This window comes from Nipponia nippon, unplaced genomic scaffold (assembly GCF_047370975.1).
Source record: "Nipponia nippon isolate SJK-2023a ecotype South Korea unplaced genomic scaffold, ASM4737097v1 scaffold_1, whole genome shotgun sequence".
Taxonomy (NCBI): domain Eukaryota; kingdom Metazoa; phylum Chordata; class Aves; order Pelecaniformes; family Threskiornithidae; genus Nipponia; species Nipponia nippon.
The window spans coordinates 65815809-65842957 of NW_028262290.1; the positions used below are offsets into that span (position 1 = coordinate 65815809).

Consider the following 27149-nt stretch of genomic DNA (forward strand, 5'->3'; position numbering starts at 1 on the left):
CCGTTCTGTGTCAAATGTCTTCCTGATCAATGCATTCTGAAGCTCCCAGTTCCCCCCTGCTCTGTTACTGTCAGTTAAATATAAGCTGTGGGTGCTGCAACGTTCCCTGCAGCCATCTAACAGACATGATCGAGCCCACTACTCTCATCAGCATTTCTGTCATGCCAGAAACTACAACTTGAGCAGTCTTTAGAGAAAAAAATAACTCCAACAAAACCACACTGATCCCATTCCTGGGGCGGGCAAATCGGTTACCCTTTGAATGACTTTTAAAATTACTTCATAGATCTTCTGCTCTGGCAGAAGACAATGATGTAGCCTCTTTTCATTCTCCACCTGCTCGCTGCATGTGTGATACGCAATGCTGCTCTACTGCTGGAGCGTGACCCTAGCTAGGGCACTCAAGTTGCGATCATTTGCACCAACGCAGGTAACGTGAGGTTAAGAGGCCCTGCTAACACAGCAATGACTGCTCAGGAGCAGCTCAGGGCATGAGCTGCACCTGGGAGTTACGGGAATGCCACGGAGATCAGGCAGGAAACCCAGCTGAGTCTGCCCAGTTGTCCCAGTTTAAACTGGGCACCTCTGTTTCTCCTCAGCTGTGCTGATGTGCCTCTATCGGTAGGTAAGGAGGGATAAAAGATGATTAAAATTCAATTACTGAAATGACAAAAATCCCCTTTCTGACCCTCTTCGCCGATTCAGGTTACAACATGGTATCGCAATTTCTCACGCTGGCACAACATGGAAAGTGGTAAAGAGCCGCAAGCGGGTACGGATGACTTGCTGTAGGGGGCTGAACTTCTTCAAATGTCCTTGCTGCTGGGGAAGATGTCTGTGACAACTGCGTCCCTGCCGAACTGACTAGTGGAGAGTAAGGGTCAACAGGGAAGGAGGAAAATCACACCTCCTTACAAAGGCAGCAAACTCTCCATGGTGTGGCTTTGCCTGTAAACTGCGGAGAAAAGTCTCTGTTTGGGAGGCTCTGGAAGTTGATAGTTTGGGATCCCTGGGAAGGTGGTCCAGTCCTCTCTGCACTGGGAGGTGGACTCCTGGGATTGGAAACACCCTTCTTTTCACAGGCCAGACTGATATTGCGATACCGCCAATATCTAGGCATTACTGTAGTTGGAGGAGCAAGAAGCAGCAGCCTGCCTGGGCAATCATGTTCTGCCTCCTGTCCAGGGAATAAGGAATGGGAAACGATGCATCTTGCTGATTGAACCTGGCCTAGGGAGCACTAATCCACCTGAGATTAGTCTGTACCTCCCCTACGTTGAACCAGGCCCAGGCTCCTAGGCGCCAAAGCAGGAATTATGCAGTAGCCTTGGCAGTGGTACTTCATTAGCCTATAGTGCTGGTGATTAAAAACCAAACCAAACCAAAAAAGCCCTGCCTGCTGTCATCATTCTTTTTTGTTTTTTTCTTTACACATCCTGGGCTCGCCGTGCTGGCCAGCTCGTGTGGTCGGAAGCTGGGAGGGAGGAGGTGCTAGCAGTGTCCCAGCAGAACGCTGCAGGCAGGAGGGCCGGGAAGGAACACATCGTTTTTGCAGCTGATGCATGCTGAGAGGCCTGCGGTTGTCTGGCAGCAGCCAAGCAAGCAAGGTCCATGCTTCAAATGCTGTTTCAGACAGAAACGAGGCAGTGGTTTAGTGCAGCACGAGAAACTGTCGTGCTTCGGGTATAAGCGGTTGTAGATGCAAAAATGTACATTTTTTTGCAAAGCAGGTGAATAGTGATGGAAGAGAAGATTGCTGGAAGTTTTAGCTGAACTCAGGGCGTTAGACTCAATACAGAAGTAACTGCATGAAATTACATGGCCTTTCGTATGCAGACTTAATCTGATTTTCCCCTCCTGGGTATTAGAAAAGATGTGAACTTCTCAATTCTTTTTTCGTCTCCTGCCGAAAGATGCCCATGTTCCTTGGTGGAAGTAAGCTGGTGTGCATACAGCAAGCAAGAAACGCAGTTTTCTGCTGAGCTGTGAGGAAAGACTGGCAGAAAGGAAAGGAAGAGGTCAGCAGGTATGCTGCATACATCAGAAAAGGATGCAGATACAGTGAGGAAAAGAGAAGAGGACCGTCAATGGAAAGGGAATACAGTGCATTCTATCTATATCTATATATATATACACATTCATAAGATTTGGTTGACATTGCTATATATTAAAAGCACACGGCTTCTTTACTATATTCCTTTACCAATATATCCACATTTGTTTTCTTTTAAGGATGTCCTTATTCACTACATTTAAACAGCAAACTGGAAAGAGAGCAAATTGTAGCCATTTCTGTAGTAATCTTATCTGTGTTGGTAAAATCATCTCTGACATTATTTAGAGATCTGATTGGTGCCATGGGGAATCATAATAAAATCGTTTGACAAGTCACCCCAATTTCAAACTGCTAGTCATGTTTCTTCTGAAGACTGGGGTATGCAGGGGTCCCTGAGACACAGAGTGCAGCAGTACGGTATTGTACCAGCAAAATAACTCTTCTGGGGTTTACATCACTGCTCGCGCTGAATGCATTTCAGATTTCTTAATTAGACATAAATGACTGTGATCTCCCAGATCCGTCACTCACTTGTAGAGCGCCTGGCATATGAGGTTTACGCAGTAATCCACCCCTTCAGGATGGAGGGCGACCAATCACGGTCCTGCTGCAGTGAAAAGGATCCTTTCACTGGAACTAGGCATCGCTCCCAGAAGCAAGCCGAAGGACTTCCAGAGCTGCCGAGCCTCTTCCTTCGCTCTCATCCAATAAGCACCTTTCTGTTCTTCTTTTTGCAGGTGCAATTAGGCAGCTCGCGTGCCGCGCTTCTGTAACGCGGCTGGTAACGCATGACGAGAATTCTCAACAGCTCAGTGCCGCAAGCACAGCGCTGCAGCGCGTGGGCCTGCCTTCGGCCCTGGGAAAGCGGGCGCCTTCGGTTCCCCTCAGCCCAGCGCAAGCTGGGAGCCTTGCCTCTCCCCGCACCGGGAGCTGGCTAAGCGATCCGTGGTGAGGGCCTTATCTCGGCGCAGATGCTGGAGCGGCTGCCGTCCCTATGGCCATGAAGTGGGGGAGCGAGGGGGAGGCAGATGACTTCTGGACCAAAGGCTGCTCTCTTGCAGGGCCTGCAGTGATCCGGCCCGGGCAATCCCTTTCCCACCAGGACCGGCCTGGCGCTGGCAGCCACCCCCTTCCCACCACACACCTTAGTTAACGGCCTGAGCCCAGAGGAGACTCCCCGCGGTGCAGAGCCCGAAGGGGCACCCGCGAGAGGCAGCGTGCCTGCGGGGGAGGGCCGCCGCCGCTACCACACACCCCGCTGGCGGCCGGGGCCTGCGGCGGGCCGGTTGCGCCGCGCCACTCGCGGCCGCCGGCAGATGGCCCCCGCCGCCGCCCGCCCGCGCCCGCCGCAGCGCCGGGGCTGCTCGGGCGAAGGAGGGGCCGGCTGAGCCGCGCTGGATTTCCCGGCCCGCTGCCCTCCTCCTTCCTCCCCCTCCTCCCTCTGCGCGGCGGGGCGGGCGCGATGGCTTCCTGAGGGCGATGCGCCCGGCCGCCTCCCCCTCTGCCGCCGGGTGCTCGGTGGGCGCGGGCGGGCGGCTCCCGGCGGCTCTCGCGAGGTGAGGAGGCCGGGCCGGGGCGAGGGCGCCAGCCCTCCCGGGGCGGGGGCAGCCGCCGCCTCCTCCTCCTTCTCCTCCTCGTCCTCCTGCTGCCCGCGCCTGAGCCGCCGGTGCCGGGCGGGGGGGGAGCCGGGCGGCGCGGAGGGGCCCGCCGTGTGAGGGGGAAGGAGGGAGCTGGCGCGGGGGCTGCCGTGAGCCCGGCCCGCCGCGCCTGACGGCTGCCTGCGGGCCGTTCCTCCCCTGGAAATGCCCCTCCTGGCCGCGCCGGCAGCCGGGGGCGTCATGTAGCGCGGAGGGAGCGGGCTCCGCGGGGCGGGAGAAGCCCCTTCCCTCCGTCCGCCCTCGCCGCACCGACCGCACACGCACCGCAGAGAGGCGCACGGCCGGCCCTCCTCCCCCGCCCCGCCGGTTGCATGCCCGCCTCGCCCGGCGGAGGGACGGCCAGCCGCTGAAGCAGCCCCGCCACAGGGCACCCCCGGGCACTCCCGGGCGCCGGGCAGCGCTACCATGGCCGAGGAGGGCTCCGACGTCCCCAAAGAGTTGATGGGTAAGGGACGGGGCATGGCGGCGGGGACCGCGGCGGGGGGGGTCGAGTCCCGGGGGAAGGTGGGGGCAAGTTTGGAGGCCGCCCTGCGCGACCCCGGGCTGCGGCGCTGCCGGTGAGGGGGACCCGGGGGCGGCCGCGGGGCCGGGGGGTGTCCGTGGGGCCGGGAGCAGCTCCGCGGGGGCTGGCTGGGGGAGCCGAGGGGGCTCCGCGGGGTCGGGGGGGCCCTGAGGAGCCGGCGGGGGGCGGCGAGGCCGCGCCGCCGGCACTTGGCCCCGCTGCTGCCCGCGGGGAACGGGCGGGCGGGGGCTGCGGGCCTGCGGCGGGGAGCGGGGGGGCGGCCCCGGGCAGGGGCTGTAGCCGTGTAACCGGCCCCGGGCAGGGGCTGCAGCCGTGTAACCGGCCCCGGGATGCCGCCCGGTGTGCCGGGACACCCGCCCGCCGCCCGGCAGGCGGCTCAGCCGCCCGGCTGTGGCTCTGCTCCTTGCCTTTTAGTTTTCCCCTGCGTGGTTTAAGGCTCATTTTCCTCTATGCGTACGAGGGAGCGAGGGTATTTGTAATTAAAGTTTCACGGCCACATGCCTGCAAACCCCCATGTTGCGTGGTATACGCTTAGGAAACCGTAGGTGATGGTAAGGACCCTGAAAATGCTGTCATCGCTGTTGGGTATTTCGCTAATTTGGTAAATGGATCATTAACTCTGTACGTTGGTAACCAGTGTCATTTGGGGGTAACAGGTCTGATGCTCTAGGCCTGGTCCTCAGCCGCCTTCGTCAGGCCAGACTTCCTTTGCTTTCGGTTGCAGTTTTGCCTGTTGACAAGAGATCTAAGGATCTCACCAACATTAGAATAAAGTGTTGCCTTAATGACAGATGGAAACAGAAATTTGTCAGGCAACAAGGTACATGTTGCGTTGAATACAGTCCTCACAAACCTCTCCCAGTTCATTTACACTGTTGCATTTCCTTCAGTTTTGCCAGGCAGTGCTATTGGTGGGAACTGGTTTTAACATTTATAAAATACTGGTAAAAATCTGGATGGAAAGTTGCTGATGTCACAGATTTTTTTTTTCTGTGCAGACAAAATAGATGTATTTTGCAATCCTTCTAACGTGCAAACTGTAGGGTTACTAACTTTATAGCTTCCTACTAAGAAATGATGGGCTGGGAAGTGTACTAGGAGTAGCTGTGGTCAAAACCATGAACCTTTTCTTTTTTAAAATGGCCAGGTATGTTTTAAGTGCTAAATACATGGTAATTCTTACTCGCTGTGGATCTGTGCTGTACTCTAGTATGTCGTAGGTGGGCTGTGGTGCACATTACAGGGAAAAGCAAAGTGAGCATCTCCATGCATCCTGTCCTCTGGTGGCTTCGGACAATTTTAAGAATTACCCCCCAGTCCTGGTGCCCTGCACCCACTCAGCTTGCTTTGTCAAGGGCTCTTCTGGGGCGTGTGGATCTGTTCACGTAGATTGGTGTGATTTCTAGCAGCGTTTTGGTGCCTGCATGTTAAATTTTAACCTTTTAAATAGATGTTTTGTAGTAACCCTGTGCTTTGAGAACAGGATGAAAGGATGAGCCTTAGCACTTAGTGATTGGAGCGTGGAGATTAAACTGAGGGTAGGAGTGTTTGAGCTGCAGTTTTTGTTCTGTTACTCGCTTCCCGTGTCGGGTCTCGTAGGTTGTAGTCTTCAAAAAACCCTCTCTTACTGTCAGCTTACCTGGATCCACTCCTCCAAGGTGCAGGTGTCTGAAGGCAGGCACTCATAGTCTCTGGTGTTAAAAATGAATGAGCACTTGAAAATAGGAGCCGTAATGTTGTGTTTCCATCTCTCATCTGAAAAACTGCTTTGCAAGTCCACTTGTGGCCAACGTGTGAGGGAGTGTCCTCAGCCACATGGGGAGTATCTATGAAATCTATATCTTAACTCTTTGAAGAAGTATTTCTAGCCCTTTCTGGCAGATAGAGCCTTGGAGGGAGCTGACGTCCCGACGCTCTGCGGAGGAGTCTCGGGTGCCAGGCCCTTTCTCTGCCTATCGCTTGTTGAAGTATGAGCGCTGGAGCCGAGGGCCTGCCGTCGTTCCCGCTGCTGCTGCGTGGGACCTGTGGGATGTGGAAGGGGAGCGGGTCTGCCCCCGGCCAGTGCTGCAGGAGGAAGTCCCTTGCTATACGCAGGCACTTGGAGCTGTTTGTGGGAGAGGAGAAACCAAAAGGCAGAGGCTGGGGGTGGAGGTAAAGTAGCAGAGACTGCGGCAATACCTTTCCCTCTGCAAGGTGGTAGGATTTCATGAAAAAGACTGTGTGGTCAGCTCGCTTCTGGGTTCCCAAGCAGGGCCAGAAAGACCAGAATTAGGCATTACCCATGGGAGAGGAAGCCTCGGGAAAACAGTTCACGTTGGGAGGACGGGGCTGAACTTTCCCCTGGGCTTTGCTTACCTGGCTGCCCGGGGAGCTTCCAGCCTGGCTCCTGACCAAGCGGTTGCCTTGGGAGCCGGCCGCGCTGGCCCTCTGCCACCCGGCAGCCGTGGCTTGGGGCAGGCTTCTCGCCAGGCAAGCCGCTGCTACCGAGGAGCTTTTGTTTCCTGATAGGAAAATTAAAATTCCTAGGGAAAACATGCCGATTCTGCAGAAAGACCTCTTTCTGGTGGAGTCCTGCTCTGACCAGGCGCGTTTCTGACTTGCACACCCTCCTGCCCTGCAGGCAGAACGCTGTGGCCTGGGCTAAATGTCCAGGCTTAATAAATGGCGTGTTGTTTGCGCTAAGGCACTCTGACTGGCGGATGAAAATTGTGCAGAAAAGTGCTATACAGCGCACTATAATTAAAAGCCTTAGGAAGAGCCCATTATCTTCAGTTTTAGCCTTTAAACTTTAGCGTGCACGAGGGCAAAGTGTGTGTATCTGGGGAGGGTGGAGACTTGCCTTTTACAGATGCCAGTTGTAGTGCTGGAAATAGGTTAATGTGTTTAAAAGATTTCTTTCTCATTCTTTTTCTGTGGGGGCTGGAGACCGAAACTTAGGGAAGGTGCCAAATTGGCTCTTCTAGATGAACTCCTCTGTTTATCTCCCAGTTACATCAGTGTCAGGAGTTGTATAAGCTTTCTGACACCGTTTCCTGTGTATATGTTCCCTTCAGGCCAGGGTGCAAACGTTCAGGGGAAAGGCTGGTTCGTTTGGTACTTGGCAGAGGCAAGTACACATGTGCGTACACATGTGTACGCATATACGTATTAAAACATTACGGCAATTAATGTAACTTTGGTGTTGGCACCATGAGGCGGCTACATTGTCGTTGGAACTTGGACCGAGACCAGCGTTGCCTTCCATAGCGTCCGCTGCGTAGCTGTCAGGTGTTAGTATCTGGAAGTCGGCTTAGTTTGCTTTGCAGCTTAAGTGCGCAGAGTGCAAAATGTGTGAACACTTGGCTTTTCCATTATCTGACCCATTTAGCCTCCCTCATATTACCAACAACAACAACAAGCTAAATTTTTTGCAATGTGAGAAGCTAATTGGCTTTAGCAAGCTTTTCAGGTACCAATAATAGCAAGTGAGGAATTTGTTGTATTTTCCCAGAGTAGAGCTAAGCAGTGCTGGGGCTTGTCATGAGAATACTTTTGATGTGTAAGTAGTGCTGGAAAGAAATATCAAATTATGTTTGGAATCCTGGCATATGAAATCCATAATCCTATCATAGTAGGCATAAATTATTGTGTAGATGACATACTTAACCTAACTCAAGTACAACTTTTTTATGTTTAATACTGGTGCGTGTGTGTGAGACTTCCATGAATGCAAGCAGTTCAACATCATAGCTCTGAGTCTTTCTGAAAACTTGACAGTGGTCTTCCTTGACGACTTGACTTGTCTGCTTCCTTCCTGTGTTGACACTGAAGGTATTTAATTAAGGTATTTTCTTTTATTTCAGAAAGCGTCAGGGATGTTATTGGGAGGAAAATAAAAATTTCGGTCAAGAAGAAAGTAAAGCTGGAAACCAAGGGAGATAAAGTGGATAACAAAATATTGGTAAGTACAGTAGAATGACTTTGATTACATATGTGGAGGAAAAGTCAGTATCTTTTCAGAAGGCATTAATTCTCCTCTGGAAGGATTCTTTGAACTTTGTGTGCACCATGAGATACACGTATCACTTATTTTCCTACTTGCTTGCTAGCCTGCACAGCAAGTTGATGTGCAGGTGTGCACATGTACGCTCACATTTATCACTGAGTTTCTCTTCAGAGTTTAAGGTATTGTGGTGTGGACTGATGCTTAAGCAAGCTATTATTAGAACCTGTTCTAAAATAATTTGCTGCCTTTGCTGGTTAGGTTTCCCGGTTACATCCACAGGAATTTTGAGTGGACAAGAAATGCAAAATGAAGCATGTAGAATTACTTATCTTTTAAAAAATCTTCTGAAGCTGTTAATGCTGTGAAGAGCAACAGTAAAACTATTGTGCTTTTTGAACTCAAATGACTATTTGTACTTTTTAGTATTCTCTGTTAAGTCATACATCTGCATTTTAAAAGAAATGCTTAGTGTGTGGGATCCTCCATTGTCATTCCTAAAATTGTCGTGGAGGGAAGTGTCAAATTAATGTCACTTAAGTATGCTTTCCTGTTTTCTCAAGAATAGTTTTGCTGGCCTCTCTTGATAAGAGGAAAGCTGGGGTAACAAGCTGGTACGCTTGCATACTATCTTGAGTACTTGGATAAGCAAAAAGAGATGGAACTTTATTTCTTCGTTCTTTTGATACCTCTCTATCAGGAGAACTAGAGTAACAAGCACAAATAAGTACAGTGCCACTTAATATTTTGCAAGATATTTGAGATTTGGTGCTTTGTGTCAGTAAAAATGCTATTGCATGTTTGAAAGTTTCATTGCCAAAACTGTTGTTACAGATTTTGGGTACATTCCCCATGCAGATATTCTGTTTTGTCTTTAAAAACCACAACTTATTAATCAATTCTGAATTATCTTCATAAAGTACATGGTGCTTATCCCTGGGCAGTAAGACTGTAGATAATGGACTACTTTTCAGCGAGAGCAGCTGCTTAAGGAATTTGAAATGTTTTCTGCATAATATCAACCCATGCTGTATGTAGCTCCTGGGTTTACAGTTTCTGTGCTGGAAATGGGTTGAATACGTGAATGTTGATTCATTGTCTCTATTTATTTGAAAGCCATGTTTATAGGGAAGGCTGACAGTTTCATTGAAGCAGTAACACTTGATTGACTTTTTGACTTACACAGAATCATTGCTGTTATCAGTAGTGAAATATATGGTGGAAATACTGAAATACTGTTCTGATCTGATGGGACCAAAACAATGCCAAGCTTTGAATTGTCAGTGAAGTTTCTGAGGGATGTACTACTTGGCACTAAAATGCCTGGAAGTGATGACTCGGATGTTTTTTTTCTCTCTTTAATCTCCTAAGCTCTCAGGTGGGGGACTTTAACCTTTTATGACTGAAGAGGTACTGAAAGGGAGGGAACCTCTTTAAGGGGTTCACAAGTTAGCGAGTACTTCTTGTGTTGTGTGGGTCTTGTCTTCAGTGCACAGCAAGTCTTTCAAGGGGATGAATTGCTGAAGGGGGTGTTGTCTGGTAGAACCACCTGTTCTCTGACGGAAAAATGGAGAGGGTTTATACTGAAAAAAAAAAAAGCAAATGTTTTCATGATTAGAGAAATTGACTGTTGACTGCTGGGGTTGGATTTTGTGTTTGGTGTTTTGTTGGTTTTTTTTCTGCCACAGAAGAAAACTGCCCTGTGTGAAGCTGTACAAATCACTAATGGCTTTTTTTGTTTGTTTTTACAGTGTTTCTCTAATTGCACGTGTGTATCTTTACTTTATGTGGGTTTTTTTGCAGAAGTGCTGGGTGTTGTCTGCTGTGGCAGAGGCCAACGGAGACTGTGTTTCGTTTTGAGGATGCAGAGTTCTCTGAAATGCAGAGTACTCTGAAAAAAATAACATCAGTAGCACCTTAAGTTGGGTACCTCAAGTGGAGACTTTTTGGCCTTACTGTGTCCACACAGTCTCACTTCTTACCTGTGAAGTAGAGGAGATATACCCTCCTCTCATCAAAAGAGTGATGCTGAAAATAAATAACCTTGCTTCAGAAATATGCAGGTGCTTAATGCTAAACGCCACAGGAAAGCTGCCAACAAGACTGTTTGTACTCCAAGCTGGGACTTAACAGTATTCAGTAAATAATGCATATGGCTGCATTCTGACCAGGGCAGGTAAAACCAAATGCTGGATTGCTATGCCTTGGGTGAGCATGTCAAACTGAATGCTGAATGAAGTGTTGGCGGTAAAAGCAGTTCAGTAATTAAAGACTATATCCTTAAGTGCATGCACCAGAGAGCTCAAATGTGATTGCTTGGGCAACCTTCATGCCAGCGCTTCCAAGAGCTTAGTTTTGAAATGTTAATCTTCTTCTGAGCACAGTCTCTTGAGTGCACATGTGGCAATGAATTGTTTTGAGATTTTCGTTTAAATTTTATTAGTAGTTGGGTGTTTACAAGCAAATGAGGTAGCATGCATTGGGTCCAGCACTTAATAAGGAGAAAATACCAGTTGCTCTCAGTCTAGCTAACCCCAGAGCCATGGTGGAATGTGTGCAAGGTTTCAGAGGAGATTGATCGCAGAGGTTGGCACTGAGCCCTGGGACCCAAATCTGTGCTTTAATTAAATGATCTCTCATCCTTTTTTCCTAGGAAAATCCATCAAAATCAGTACCACTTTGAGAAAGGGAGATTATTTAAAAATGACTGCACTTGGCAGGTAAAGATAAAAACACTTGACCTCTGCCGCTGTTGTTCACAGAGTATTTAAGGTGCAGAGTACTAGAATATGGATATAACCATCCACTTAAGTCACTCTGCTCTAGGAAATTCCTCTGATAATTAAGATGGAAATTGGAATCTGAGATGAAAAAAAAATAGTGCAAAACCCCTGGTATTACTTGTGGTGAAATTGGTGGATAAAGTCCATGCTTGCCTTGCTTTAGGATCTCAGCTCTGGGTGCCAGAGTTTGGAAACAATGACTGGGAGTTCTGACGTAAAACGGATTTTTTGAGTCTGCACAAGAAGCTTGCTGCCCCTGTATTCTCAATGTGCAGTGACTTAGTTTTTCAATTAGTCAGAACGATGCAAACCAGTAGATGTGGTGAGCTGCTCACCTGCCTCTGATCTGCTGGTACCAAGTCTCAGGTGTGCAGGTAGCAAACTAGTATCCAACCCTGAAAAGGCAATAACCAACTTGAATGGGCAGAAGACCAGTCCTCAAGTGATTAGGGTCAAACTCCAGCCCTATCCAAGTCATCTTGATACTCTAGCAGAGCAAAGCTGCCATTAGGGAGGGCGAGGAAGCACCCAGGCATAGAGGAAACCTTGAATGGCGACAAGCCACCAAGGAGGAGCTGCGCCACAGGATGAGGAGGACGGGCATCGCGGGGCTCCCTGATGGGACACAGGCCCACCATGTGCCAGCGAGGCGAGCAGAGCAGGACTGGAGCTGGTAGCCGGGGGCAGCTCTGCTGCCGTGATCACCGGCAGCGCCACAGTGAGACCTGAGGTCCATCCAGGGAGTCATGTCGGTGGGGCAAGCTCCACTGGGAAAATGGCTGGGTGCAGGCGTAGCTGCAGCATTGCTCAGGCTGGGGCCCAGTGCTGGAGCTCTGGAGTGATATGGGAAGTCAAGGCTTCTACCGGCTTTTTGGGTCACACACCCGTACCATCTCAGAGCTGGCTTTGGGTGCAGGCAGCCAAACTCCAGCAGAGCCCTTGGGCAAGCTGCCCTAGCTGGCCCCGCGGGGCTGTGAGCCAGAGGCAGAGTACTGCTGCAGGAGCGGACCCCACTGTGTTTGGCCTCAAGATGGTTCTCGCAACAGTAGTCTTACTGGGTTAAAATAGAGAAGGACGTCACTAGTTTGTCATTGGGTCGATGATTGCTTTGGTTTTGTGGGATTGTTTTGTTAAAACCTGATTTCTTATGAGGACAAGGCTTCAGGGATCATGCTGAGTGACTGCTGTGTTCCTTCTCACACTGCCAACTTCTGACCTTCTCTCTAGTTTTTTTTAAGCTGATGGGTATGTAGAGGTCTCAGTTGTAATGATAACAGTGTCTGTTTTGTGTGTGTGTAAGCAGCCAGAAAAAGAAGAGAAAAAGAAGAGAAACTTTACATCTACTCCCTCCCCTGAGGGCCCCACCTTTTGGCACCATAAGGGATCAGGCAGAATGCCCAGTCCACGAGAGAGATTTCAGTGGTTTGTCTTGTTTTTTAATCCAGAGGCCTCAGTGATTATCAGATTATCACCTATGGACAAACCCCGGCAGGAGACTGGGCTGCTTAGTTTCGGTGTTTGTGGTGCTGCTTTTTAACCCCAAAGCACCCAAGGTATATGTACAGTGTTTTTCTGAATATTTTCCATTGCAGGTTCTTCCAATTGGATTTGTTGTAATTGGTAACAATCATTAAGAAGTTAAAATTGTAAGATAAAGGCAGTATGTTAAATACATCTGACCAGCTTGTTATGAAATACTGATGTTTTCAGGAGTGGTTCATGACAGGCCAGAATTCAGGATTCCTCTTACTTTTTGTTTCTTTACTATTAATAGAAGAGAATACTCCTAGTCTAGTTGCCTTTGAGATTAGTTTTTCTTTCCAAAATAATAATACTTTAGACATTAAAGGTAAGGAAATATTGGCATCGCATACTTGATGCAAATGACTATGCTCTCTGTATGGCTGGTCTGGGATTTTTTGCTTTGCTGATGGTGTCGGGTGGTGTTTTGTTTTTTTTTTTTTAACGTTTTCCTAACCTTAAGGGCACAGAATAGTGTGATGTGATGTAGTGACCACAAGCACTTTATTAAGAAATCCCATTGCAGAATTTCTGTTGTGCTGCTCCCCCAGGTCATTTACGTTCTCCTTGTTAAAATATCACAGTGCTACTTCTGGAACCAGGACAGGTGGCTCTCCTTAAAATGTACTGTATGCCCAACGTGGATTCTCTGGGAGTACTTTGTATGTCCTTGTCACTTTCTTCGGGACATATGTTTCTATGGGCTTTTAAAACAAAATGTTTAGCAGAGTCCTGTCAAACACATCTATATTCATTCTGTGCACATGGTCTGAGATTTCATGTTCTGCTTCTAAAGACTCACTTACAAAGGCTCAAATTCTATTTAAAAAAATCTGTCTGTGTTTACTTTAGCAATTATGGCAGTCTTGTGCACTGTCTGTGTGGCCACTGAATACTGCTTGCACAACCTGGCTGACTGTACGGAAGCAGTTAAGAAAAGCGTGTATGAGCTGCTGCGCCTGTTCAGCTATAAGGATGGCAGTCTCTGGGTAGAGGCAGTAATATTTTGCGTTGCCAAAACTATTTTGGGGTTAAAAGTTCTGGCGGTTGTTTTCCATTGTTCATCTTTTGTCTTGATCGGTCCATGATAGTCTATTGAAATACAGATGAATTTATCTATCCAGGTGCAAATGTCTTGCCTTAAAAATATGCGTTTATGTTAAATCACTAAGAGCATGAAACTCACAGGGTTGTCCAAGGTTAGTTTTACGTAAAATGTGTGCAATCTCGCACATTATATCGCGACAGCTGGTGTGTGATAATGATGTTAAATATGGACATTCTTTTAAAATAATGGTGTTTCCTCTTCTCTGCCCAGAACATTGAGTGTTATGACATATATCTTAAGTGTGTGTTTATGAAGATGAAAGGAAGTAGGCGTTGGTACATCCCTCATGTCAGGAAATCTAAATGAAGTGAGGTAGAGTAATCAAAAATACTTCTATGTGAAAATGTATTTTAATGCATTTACAAGACGCCTCTTAGAAAACAATTGAACTGTGGCCAATAAGATTGCTACAGAAAACTAATAAGAGTACTGCTGGAAAGATAATTTATTAATCCAGTCATGCAATTATATACAGTCCCAGAAAAGGAACTGTTTAAAAAAATACTCATTTCTGTGCAAGTTTTACTGAAATCTATGTTTACATTATACACCGATATATAAGGTTACTTTTAACTGGTGGGAAGATTTACAAACTTAGCATTCTGATGCTGTGATAGTGCATGCAAATGTTGAAATCCTCTTTGTTGAGATGTTTCCACTTCTAGGAGGGGCAACTGGCCATGAATGGACTTAACCAGACTGAGAGGAATGCTTCCCTCTTCCTTGGGTTGCTGAGGTTGATTATTGCTTTTCTTTCCTCACTTTCCACTTCCAATTCCTATTTACAGTTTTCCTTTTCCTCTTCTCCTTCCTTATTTCCATCTTCTCCCACACTCAAAGCATCCATTGCAGACAGAACCTTGTCTTGTGTTTAAACCGTTGTTGGTGCACTTTTTAGCATAATAATAACATGAATAAACTCTGAGGCTCCTTTCCCTCAGGTTTGTCTGCGTTAAGCGTAAGATCTAATCTACTCACTTAATTAAATTTGGCCATTGACCAAACCAAAACAGTCCTCTTTCTCTGGCTACCCAGGCAAAATGTGGATTTTCTACAGTCTTGGCACTTTTGTGTCCTTTTGAGTGCAGCTGTGCCCAGAGTTGTATGTTTTCTTTGACACTTGGTTGACACATAGAAGATTTCTTGCACGTTGATAGTATAGTGTATTCTTTGCGTGCTTTGAGAGGATAGTATAACCATTACATCAGAAGAGCAGCTTGCTTGCTCTCCCTTTCTTTACTTTTGGGGAAGTGAAACATGTAGGGAAAAGTAAGAAAAGGTAACTCGTCTTTTGGTGCCCTGAGAGTACCTGCCTTTCTCTTGTCTCATGTACTTTGCATGTGCACACCCACCTGCAGGCATATATATCCTTATCTGTGTTCTGGAAGGACAAAATGTAAACATTACCTCACTCTTAGCGGCTTCTGGTTTTCTGTTCACAGCTCTAGCAGTTACCAGGAAGAAAGGAGTGGTGGGAGGCAGGAGTCCACTACGGCTCTGAATGGTTCATGGGATCTTTCCTTCTGTCAATTTTTCATAAACCAATTAAAACCCATTTTTTTTTTTAAACTGTCATACTCTTCCAACTTCTTTTGCTGAATATATAATGTACCAAAGTGGTTTGCTAATGTACTTTTGTTTCTAGAGGGCCTGACTCCCTGCCACCATTATTTGTGAAATGGAGCCTTCCTAAGAGAGGATTTGCATTGAAATCTCTGCATAAAAGTGGCAGAAGACTGAATATTACATATAATTTCCCAAAAGCTGGAAATAAAAAGTAGAAAATGAGCATTAGGGTTAACTGCTTGTCGCAGTCACTCTTCTCCACTGATGGTGCTTTTTTCCAAGAAAGAGAACGCTTAGAAGGGAACAGAATATGTGTTATTTTGTATACCAATATAAATGCAAAAACCTTTTCCATATTTTTTTTTCTTTTCTTTTGTTCCTCTCATGGCTTGTTTTGTCTGCCTGAAGATACTTATTCTAAGAGAAGACTTCTCACACGGGGAATGTGGTTCACTTTACTGTAAGTGGTGTGGAGGATGCAGTAAGCTTGAGAGAGGCCGCAAGGGCTGCTAATTGAAAAGTTAGCGTGGCGTACTGTGAAAAATGCTCCTTGTTGCCTAGAGCCCCCCACTTCAGCCATTGTTGTGGTGGAAAAATTGGTGAATGTCACTGATTTGTCTGATTATTAAAATACTTACTTTGGATCACCTACAATTCTGCTTCATTTTTTTTCTCATGGTGGTGGTAATTTAATTCTGTGTAAAGTAATTACAGGCCCAGGTTGTAAAATTATTCTTTAAATATAACTGCTGCTAACTGTGCTTTGTACTGCTACTATAGTCCCCAGGCTGATTCCTGCCCTTGTTCCTCTTTCTGGAACACTCACTCTGTGGCAACTCATGAGTGATATCTTTTTGTTAATGATAGCTTCCCTAATTTGAACATTTAAGATGACAAACTATTATGAGGAAAGTTTAATTATAAAAGCCAGAGTCTAATAAGCCAGCACTCCTGAAAACAGACCTAACCAAATTAGTTGGCCTGCTGGGTGAGGGAAGAGCTACCTTGGCTCGGGGAGTCAGGGTTGCAGAATAAGGTACAAATAGCTGCAGGCTGTGATTTTAACGTTAGCAAACTGAAACAAGTTTCTGCTGGTTGGTACAAAGTTTGGAGAAGAAGTCGCGTCTCTGGTAGTGAGCGTGGGAGAGGTGCTTGTCTGGGACCAGGGCATCAGCTTCTGGGAGTGTGATGGATAGGTGGGATTTTAGCAAAGGGGAAGGCTTCCCCCCTCAGCTGAACAGTATTTGCTCATTGTTATATTACTGCCACTCTTCAGGGGGCTTTGCAAATGAATCCTGACAGCACTCGCCCCTCTGAACAAATGCAAATTAAAAGGGTCCACGTGTCCTGTGTGGCTAATGCAAAGGTGCCTGCAGTATAGAAACGGTGAGCAAGCGAGGAGGAGCTCTTACTTGGACAGGTTATGTTTCTGGATCTTCTTTGCAAAGTGACCTTTATTAAAGAAAGATCGTGGGTTGGGCTCATGGGTGCTGGACGGTGCGCAGCTTATTCCCTTGGCTGACAAGTGGTGTTCGTGTCTCCACTTACAGTAGAAGGCCTGTGTGACACAGGATGGGCTTCAGAAAGTGTGTATGTGGGCATGTAAAACAGAAGGGGAGAGGCTGGGTCTATTTTCCCCTTAGGATTTCTGTCCTGCGTTGCTTTTTTCAAGTGGTGGTTTTTTTCTGTGCTTTTTAGATAGGTTGATAACTAGATTGAATTTTTTCCCCCTTTCTGCAGTTAGAGCGGTGGTTAGCAGTGTGAGGCTGGGATGTCTGGAAGCTCTCAATAGCCAGGGCTTTGGAGGCTGAGGTCACTCGGAGCAAGCCATTTCCATTTCATGCTCCTGAGTGCTTGAAAGCCAGAGGCATGTCTTTATGGAATAAGCACTTAAGGTACATGTCTCTTTCTCTGAACGCATCCACAGTTTTCTGATTGAACAGCAATCTTCCCCTTGTACCTAAAACTTTGACAAACCGCTGCTTTTGTAGAGCCTCATGAAATTTTGAGGATATCAGCTATGTTATAGGTACCTACTTATTCTTGGAGCCTGGGAGGAAAACAAGAAGGTGATACAGCTGCTGCAGAGCAGTTTCTGCTGGGATCTGATTAGGGGAAGTGAATGACTGTTGACCCTCATCTGAATTGGGAGACAGGGCACTGCTGTGATTGTTCAGGGTCAACCTTTGAATGAAAAGGCTTCTCCCTCTCTGCTTTCAAGGTGATTAGCAAGACCGAAACTATTCATACAAAACTATTGATAAAAGGGGAAGCCTTTCAGGGGCTCATCTCTTAACAAACACTTGAGCCTGGTGCTTAAGAATGATACCGTCTTACAGCCCTGCACACGAGCTCGAGGAGCCTTAGGTGTGGGGCAGTGAAGGTAGGTCAATACAGATGTTTGGATTTTTAGTGCAGCCAGCTTTTAACTGAAGATCTTCTCTTTTCGTGTTTATGACATTGCCAGTAAATATTTGAAGAAATGCTAGCTTTGTTAGGTACTGATGCATTGATAAGCAATAATTTCTGCCATCTTGGTAAGCTTATTCATATTCCAAGTCTAAAATACGTATTTTATATTATTATTACTCTAAAAAGCGTAACATGGAAAATGTATTTTAAATATAGCAAGCAGTTTTCTTGACTGTGTCACTGTTCACATTTGCACCTTGCAAGTGTCAGAAAAGCCCAGTGTTTAGGCTTTGGGCTTTATGTTCTCTTGTCTTAAGGTGCTGGAATGCCTGCATTTTTTGTGAAGCATATCAGAGTATGCTGCGTACACTCGTTGCACACACTATGGGTATCTTTGTGTTCCTTTTCCTACCTTTCCATCTGCCTCATTGCTCTCCTGCCATCTTCTGTGCTTCAGGAAGTCCTCAGAAACTTTCCTATGTGTAATTACTGTCAGGACTTGGGTTTGCTTTTTAGTCTACCCTTCTCTTGCAGTAGTATCCCCATTTTCCCAGCAGTGTATTCCTCTACTTCTGTTTCCTTTCCTACAGAGGTAATACAAACAACCCCAAAGACCTTAGTATCTCCACAAATATGGGGATGAGGGCCAGAACTTAATGTGGCTATGCTAACAAATATTAATGGCTGCCATAAATTTCTTCTTTGTTCTGTATATGATTGTGCCTGATCCTGCTAGCCAAGTTCTCTGCTTCCTTGTTCTTTGATTTCATCACAATCTGTGCTAGATCTATGTTATTTGTGTCATGGAAGCGGTTTGGTTCATGCTGGGCATTATGGGGCTGTTAATATGATTGGGCTTTAGGTTCTTTCCACCTTTGCCAAAGCAGCTTTCTTAGGTTAAAAAAAAAAAAAATACTGCTAGCATCTTGAGGGAGTACTGCACAAATTATGGTTGCCCTGAGGGGAAGCAAGATAGTATGATGGACACAACTTATCTCTGGCATCGTTCTCTCCATCCCTCTAGGTAGATGAGCTGTTGAGCTGAAAAAAGGAAAAAAGTAAAACCAAAACAAGTAAAGAACTGTAGTATAACGTGGCAATTGAAATGCAATTAGGTGATGCGGATAGTGCCAGAGCAGTCTAAAATATTGTAAAACAGTTTTAAAAGTGTGTAGTCTGTGAATAAAATGCTGAGTTGCCTAATATTTCTAGTTTTCTCTTTGCTTTGGGAAGACATTTTCCAAGAGATTTGACTGTAGATGAATTTAACTGTATTTTATGTAATCTGTGCTATGTTCCTCACACAGGATTTCATAGCCACTTTTCTACCATTTACTTGCTTAACTACACCATGTAGGCAAACTGCAGGAGACTCTGGATGCTGACTTCTGTATAGGTACGTTAACTAAAACTTGGAAAAGCTGGTTATCTGGAAAAGAGTGCGTGTTCAATCTTTAGCCAAATGCCAAAAAAAGTCTTCAGGAGTGGCCTAATACAGCAGGGATTTTGTCTCAGCTGTAAACTGTTGCTATTTTTTTGCCTGCACTGCATACTACTGGAAGTGGTAAAATGTGCAGGTCTCAACTCTTTAAAAGTTTCGTATTCCAATTAGAAAGATTTTAGGTGGCTGCAGGATTAATGCCAACACTAAAACCATGCTGCCTTTTTGCCCTCTCTTTGTTAAACTGTGATCTTTGTCAGCTGGTGAAGATTTATTAGACTTAGTAAATGCTTATTGTAAGCCTTAGAAATATATTTTTCCCTGTTAGATATTTTGAAAACATTCAGCAAAAAATACAAAACCTAAAGATGAGTTAGTTTCATGTGATATTTCCAGTGAATTGTTATCCTTTTAAAGTATTTCCTGTAACACTATTAGATGGATCTGCAGTTGTTTATATGTGTGTGAAATTGTGTGAAATTAAAATTCTGCAGGTTTTTGAGTGGTATTAATTTATCACAATGTATCCTTAATGCAATTTTAGTAGGTTTTTGTTTAGCCTGAGTGGTTAAGTCCGCCTAAAATGGATCATTCTTCTATTTTATTTTTTCCATTTTTTTAATGCTTTATTTTTCTATTTTTATCTTCCATTGTTTATTTTAGAATATTCCTTATGTTGTTTTTCCTTTTTGGAGAGTCTGTTTACTTTCACCATAAAGAAAATATTGCAGATGATTGTTTGAAATCAAGCCTGGCCTTAAGGACATATGCATGATTGAAGGAAACATTGGCAAGTCAGCTTCTCAGCATCCCCTTTCACCTCTGTAACTGCTCCAGCCTTCCAGTGCTCTCTGGGACGTGATTTGTATGGTGCTGATGGCGCCTCTCCCTTCTGCCACCGGCAGCGTTCAGCTTGCGTGGAAGAGGTCAGTGAGTTGTGCTTGACACGGAGCACTAGGGACCTCCTTTCCTCTGCCTTCCCAGGTGCTGCCTGCTTGGGAGCCAGCGCTGCCAGCTGCTGATGCTCTCTGGCTCTGAGTAAATGCACAGTGTAGTGTCAGGGTAGCTTACGTCCTAGGAAGAGGAGGAATGCTGTCATGCTTGTACCTTGAGATGTGCTGCAACGAAAGCTTTGCTGTGGAGTAGCCCGTGTGTTCTAAGTTCACAGCCTGGCTGTTCCTTGTGGAACCTTGTTCCTGTGCCAGAGCCCTGGGGAGCTGGAAGAGGCTGTGCTGCGCTGAAGGAGGAGGTGTCTCTGCTTGCACAATTCCTTCTGTAACGCCAGACCTCTCTCTTGCCAGATGCACAAGTCTGCGTGGTGCTTCTCGACTTCAGAATGTGATGCGAGGAACGGATTCACTAGCTGTACCGCTTCTTTCAGCGCACTGAAGGTTTAGAGTAAGGGAGGACTGCTTGCCCTCACCATCCATTTCGCTGGACACACTCTCTGAGGGGCCAGCGTCAGAAATGTTTTGCCTGTTTTCACCTGCTAAAAAAATAAAACTAATTTTTTAGTTTTATTGATAATATTTCTAAAAAAACTCAGTTTGTGCAAAAGGGGATGTACAGCCTGACAGAACTGGCAAAAAGAATAGGAATAACTTTCTCCACCTCCCTGTGTCACTGTTTCTGAAGTGGTAATAGCAGCTTTTCCTGGAACATAAAGAGGAAGAGCTGGCAGAGACATGAGACTCTCAGTCAGAAGCCTGGCAGAATTAAGCAAGCTGCCTTAGTTCTTCTTGTGTTTTTGTGTTCTCTTGAAATATATTTTCCATGGACCAGGCAAAGGGACTGGTTATAAATACTGCACCAATCTTACTGGTAAGGTAATTTGAGATGCTTTGGTAAACGGTGTTATTTTCATACATTTATTTATTTGCACCATTGCAGTTACCTCTAAAAGAAAAGTTGTTGTAGTATCACAAATTGCATAGGTTTTGTTTCTGTAGGAATACCTTTGTGGTAAATGTAGCAAATTGACAGAGGATTGCAGAAATGTTTTAAAATACATGAGAGACTTGCTACGGTGCATGGACATTGCTCCCCTCTCCCCCAAAGCTGTTTCAAGCTGTGCATTAGCCTTGAGGTCCAGTTCTCTCAATTAAGATTTCATATAATAAAATATGCTGAGAAAATCCTTAAACATGTAGGATCCAGATGCATCTTTGGGAAGCCGAGTTGTTTCTTACCACCTAGTACCTTGAATGGCACTGAATAAATCAGGTAATCGACTTTACATTCGTGGATGTCGGGTGACCCTCCCTTGGGGAGCAGAGAGGCTTTCATAATTGGCCATTGGATAATCTGATGGCATTGTCTAAGAGAACAAACAAAAAAATGTGCAGTCCGGTAGAATTTGTCTTGCCACCTCATTTAAACCTGGGTGGTAGAAATCCATTAAACACCGATCTGTTACATTTGTAACCCATCTGTTCAGTTACGTTGAACTGTACCTACTTAAGATGTCAACAAAACCTGATTTTGGTTTCTTAGTGGTAATCTCTGGTGGTCTAAGTACAGAGCACTCTTAGGTGGCTTTTGGACCTCTCACTTGCAGGGTGAGGAATGGATTGGATTTCCCTATTCGGGGTTTCTTGCATAGCCTAGGGATTAGTGGATCTGTCGGTGCGTGTTGGAGCCAGGCCAGTTGGACTAGGCACTAGGTTAATGCTTAGGGCGTTGTGGATGCATTGACATGAGAAAATTTAGTATCTGGGTTACAGTAGGCTGCGGCAGTAGCATTAAGCTGCTACTGTAAGAAAAATACTCCTTTTCTAATTTTTTTTAAATTCTCCTGTGATGGAAAATCTGTCCTGAGCTGATTTTAGCATTACACGGAGGTAAAAATCCCTGGCGGTTTGCAGTTATCACTGTACCACTTGCTGTATGGTAAGGTTGCTTTCAAGCCTCTGTAATGGGGATATTGATGTTTTTCCTCTCCTGTAGGCAGAGTTCATGCGTAAAATTAACGTTGAGCTTTTAAGTGTGTTTAATAATCACCCCTCCCATGAATGTATGCCAATGCACATAATGTTGCACATACTGATGCTTTAGATAGGTCTGTGACTTAAAGAGCCAGTGTGTTATATATTGCCTAATATATTACACATAGATTACATACATTTCAAAGATTATTATGTTATATTCTTATTTTAAGGTCAGTAGAGTAACTGAAACAGGAGGCAATAAAATCAAATCTGAGCCCAGCGTGCTGCCTCTTGCATCAAGATGATGTTCAGTTGCTAAATGTGTTTTTCCTCAGACAGCGAGTGCATCTGCAGATTCTGCAATGCCCATTTGTTTCAGCCTGAGCACACTCCTCTGTCGACACTTGCTGTGAAATACTATAGCCTGGTTCACCTTCTGTGCTGCTGAGTTCTTGTAGCTTTATCTGCTTTGTTTATTCATTATTAAATGCATGCTTTCTGCTTGACAGGTGCTATAAAATCCCTTTCACTGTGGCTGAACCCAAGAACCTCCACTGAGAGTCTAGAAGGGTTATTAATTTTTTTTTTAACACAAATACTATGCATTTCTACTTTCTACTGAAGTGCTCTTCAGACCAGACTACTTAACAGGCTGGTAGATTCTCTCCGTCCTGTTCTTTAAGCTGCATAGTCATGTAAAAATGAAGTGCTAGATTTTTCCAGATTTCTACCGAAAACAGAAATAAGAATATCTCATGTGTTTGAAAATGTTTCTAGAGGTCTGGTAACATATTAGGTCTACATAAAAATGAATGTTCATACTCTGTAGTATGCATGTTATTAATGTAGCTGGTATGCAGTCCACGTTAAGAACACACACACAGCATAAACCTGAAAGGTATGCTTTTCTGACATGAGCTACAAGGCTTCAAGCTTTCTGCAGTTTTAATTTTGGATGTCTAAACCGAGTTACTTCAGTGTTAAAGTTTTTTATTTTAAGTTTTATGATCATTTGAGAACAACAAACAAATCAAGGCTTTGTGTTTCCTTCCTAAGCTCTATCTTGTGTAAGTGCTGGCTTGTCTTTCAGTTCTTGTTAAGCATGTTCTGACTCGTTTTTGTTACATTATATTTTATTTATCCTTTCTTAGATGAGTATTCCAGTATTTGGAAGCTACAAACATACCTGGTACTATTCCAGGACACCAGCTTTTCCTCTAAAAGGAGAACAGAGTTAACCACTAGATCTTGGTTTGATAAGAAGGTATCTTTCCAAATACAGGCTTTTTGGTTCTGATTCTTCTCAGAAAATATAGCCATGGTAGATTTAGCTCAGTCTTCACCTGTGTGTATTTATTTGTTTGCTTTGAAAAGAACCAATTTGGGACTGTAAGGTTCTTCTGTAAGATTCACCTCTTGGGTCAAGAGAGGTAGCCTCAGGACTTCTCATGCAGTTGGATGTAACACCAGCAGTGACCTGGGACAGAAGTTTTGCTGTCAAGATAGCTAACACTGGAAGAGCTGACTCTTCCCCTAGAAAAGAACAAAGAAGCAGATGGGAGGCTGTCTGAAGAATATTTCAAAGAAAGGCCAGGGAGAGCGAGATCAAGGCCAGAGGAATTACTCAGACTGGTGAGTGAGCCTCCCTCTTGCTTTCTGTACTTGACAGACTGCAGCTGTGAACCTTGTCCTCCTCCACACAGCAGAAGGCCCGGGAGGAAAGGCATAATTTTTAATGAGAGTAGGGGTCAACTAGTGTTACTCTAAGTGGGTGAACAGAAGCTGAAAAGAAAGCAATGAGGCTTTGGGGATCTTGATCAGTCTGCATGCTAAATGTTTTTATGGCCATTATTAGTAAAGAAGTCCAAGGAATTGAGCCTTCCCGCGCCTCAAACTTGTGGGTTTTATCTGGTCTCAACTGTGATCATCTTAGCTGTTTCATAGCTTCACTCTTACCTGGCCAAGGAGCAGTTGTACATCTGTCCCAAGTCCTGTAGCTGGTGAAATAGCCATAGGGTAGGCCATGAGCATAGCAGGTGGTGTGCAGGTCTCCTCAAAATACCGTAAACCAAGCTGGGCACCAGAAACCAGTTTCTTCTAACTGGTAGGCTCTTGGTCCCTCACCCAGTGTTGAAATGGCAGGATAATTCCTTCTGGGTCATAGTATCTCCGCAGAGGAGAGATGCTGGATTCTAGGATATGTGTGCAGCTGAGGACCCTGACCCTTGGTAGATCTGTAGTCAGTACTGGTTTAGCACCAAATGTACCGCTACCTCTTTCTAATAAGAAATGCTGTTTCAGTGCCATAAGTGCAGTGATCAGGTGCAAGCTCTTCCTTTTCAGTAACACTGGATCTGCTGAAACACTTTATTTCCAAGGCATAGGATCAAACTTTCCTTTTTGTTTTAGTGCTGCAAAACGCATGGAAGTTGTGGGAGGGCTAATTGGAACCAAGTGTGTCATCTGCAATGAATAAATAATTGGATAAATTTGTATCCTTACCTCCTCCGTCTGGTTATGTGTTTACAAAAATGCCATGGTGTTTGTTTTCTAGGTGGATTTAACACAATTCCTTGGAAGTCTCAGACAGATGTGCAGAGCTCACTGCTCAGAGGCTTCGGTCTGGCTTATTGGATATTTATTTGAACATTGTTTCCACACTCAAACTTGCGGATGCTGGAAGCATTTCTGGTGTGAATATTAATGTTTGTCTCCTGTGAAGACTCATAGGGTGAAGCACCGCCATAATTTCTGTGGGTGCTTTTTCAGTAAACTTTGTTTCTCAAACATCTGTGGAAGGAGTTGGTGCTTGTGTGAGAACGCTAGCCTACGGCTGTTGGTGCTTGCTGAGAACGGTGTATGGTTGTTGGCTTAGCCTTGCTCACTAAAAACAGTGCTTTACTGAGGTTTCTACTGCTTTTCTTGTGTTCTTTCTACCCCTTGTTGTTTTTTGGGAATGATTGTGAACAAATCTAAACTTGAAAATAAAACTTTTTTCGTTTGTTTTTTTTGTTTGTTTTTGGTGCTTCTGATGTCTGACCACATAACATTATATCAGAGTACACAAGGATAGCATTAACTCTGAATTACATTGCATTTTAGCTGTTGTGTTTATGGGTGAAGAGTTAAAAAGTTGGGACCTGTCACGCAAGCATTTATAGCTGCAGTTTCTAGTGACAGAAAGCCATAAGGAAAATCTGTTACCTCGGGTCATATTGACAGTTGTGTCTGCTGTCACACTTATTTCTTTGGATTTAAGGGTAATAAAAATGCCTGAACATAAGCTCTGAGCAGTATATTGATAACTGAGTGAATGATAAGTATGATTATTTAATAGCATTAAATACTTAGGTGCAGATGTATAAAAACCTCTAGCCAGCAGCATCCAATAATCAAGTGGGGTTGTCAAATTATTGTAGCCATCACATAAATCATCTTACACCCATTCATGCTGAGCATGTACATTGGGTCTTCCCCCACATCCCCAAACCAAGACAGATCAAATCAATGTGGGTTTTGGTTTGGTGTCCGTGTCCCCCGTCCCCCCGTCCCCCCGTCCCGTCCCCCCCCCCGATTCAAAAGGTGATTATTTGCATGGAGTGAGGGGGATGCTTTAATGACAGGAGGATAAGATCTTGAATCCTGGAGTTGTAAATGATATTGGGAGCTTTCAGACTCTTTTGGAAAGACTTCACTTTGCAGCTGGGAAAACACATATCAAGCAAAAATGTGGTTTGAGTTGGGTTTGACAAACCAACTCTCTCTCTCTTTTTTTTTTTTTTTAAGTATTTTTCTTCCAACGTTATCTCTGTGCTCTGGTAATGTGTTTTCAGTGTAGTTCAGTGCTTCCAAGTTTGTGCTTCTCCAGTGAAGTCCATGCAGTAAGCTCTCCTGGGCAAGTGTTGTCTCTTTGCAACTTAAAGTGTCCTCAAACTGTATGATGAGCTGTGATATCCTGGGAAGCTCGGGGTAGACGTAGCCATCAACTTAGACAAATAAATAACAATCTAGAGTTAAAGATTTTTCTTTATTACACTATACGTAGGCTATTCCCCCGTTTTGAAAATGCTAGGGGTTTTTTTATGAGATCTGTATAACTTGCTTGCACATTTTAGCAAACTAAGTACATTGCAATATATTTGCTATTAACGGGCAAAGCAACCAGAAGGGAATTGTCTCAGTCTCTGACTCTAGGGAATATCACCGGTAACTGAGATGTAAAGCTCTTCCCTGAAGTGAAACTCCATGCAGATTTATTGTTAGTAAGTAGGGAAAAAGCATATTGCGAGGCAACACAAGCATTTAACAGTTTTTAATAAATACACAGTATGGAAGGACAAGAAAAAATATTTATAGTATTACAGGTCTGCTAATTTTTCAAATGACCTTGAAAATATGCAAGTTCAGCTGTTCTTGTTAAATTACTGTGAAAGGATGCTTCTTAGGAAAAACGTGAGTCTGGTGGAGGCTGGGTCAGATCCTTGCAAGTAAAACCTTGAATACAGTGACTGGTAACATTGGCATCTGGTTTGACTGAGTTGGAAAGATCTATGGATTTGAGGCAGGTTTTAGGAAGGTGTGTTAGGATTTGGGAACCGTCCCTGAGTATTTATCTAGTTTTGACTGATCACACTGGGAAAGTGCTATCTTTGCCAAGGAGCTAGCTTGAGAGCAACACTGCAGCTTTTAAAGAAGAGCTATTGCTCTTTTGTTGTTAAGTAGTGGATATGAACTACCTAAATTGCTGGAGATACTGAGGGTTTTCTAATTTCTTAGGCCCAGTTTTGTTTTGGGATTGATTCTTGAAATGCAAGAGGATAGAGACTAGCAACTTGATTTGTATAATTCAGTAGAAAGAAGACAATATTTACATGGCCAGGATGGCCTTTGCTATGGGGCGAGAATGGAGAAGGGCCATGTTGAATGGCCTTCAAGTGTTTTATTTCTTTGTACTTCTCAGTTGTCTGTGTGTGTACTGAATAAACTGACCTTGAATCTTCATGATCCTGTAAGAAAAGATTGTTTGTTTAGGGCTTGTCAAATGCTGGACAGGATTAAAGTTTGACTCGGCCTGGAAACTCTTCCTTTATACAGAGGAATATGTAGTATAATCCTTTCTCTAGAAGTTAACTAGTTTCCATTTAAAAGGTCATTAGTGTTTAAAAATGTATT

At 44.8% G+C, this 27149-nt stretch overlaps 1 protein-coding gene across 6 annotated transcripts in view; it reads left to right on the forward strand.

Annotated features, from left to right (window-relative positions):
* Positions 1-3503: 3503 nt before the first annotated feature.
* CARMIL1 (capping protein regulator and myosin 1 linker 1) overlaps positions 3504-27149 on the forward strand; it is a 200952-nt gene continuing 177306 nt past the window's right edge. For 3 of the 6 annotated variants that reach the window (XM_087758164.1, XM_087758169.1, XM_087758155.1), the window contains exons 1-2: positions 3507-4159; positions 8080-8177. In XM_087758164.1, coding sequence (XP_087614290.1) covers positions 4120-4159; positions 8080-8177 — 138 coding nt within the window. In that variant the 5' untranslated portion in view covers positions 3507-4119. Of the gene's footprint in view, positions 4160-8079; positions 8178-27149 lie in introns of all 6 variants that reach the window. The other 3 variants (XM_087758183.1, XM_087758147.1, XM_087758176.1) reach the window with 3 other exon arrangements.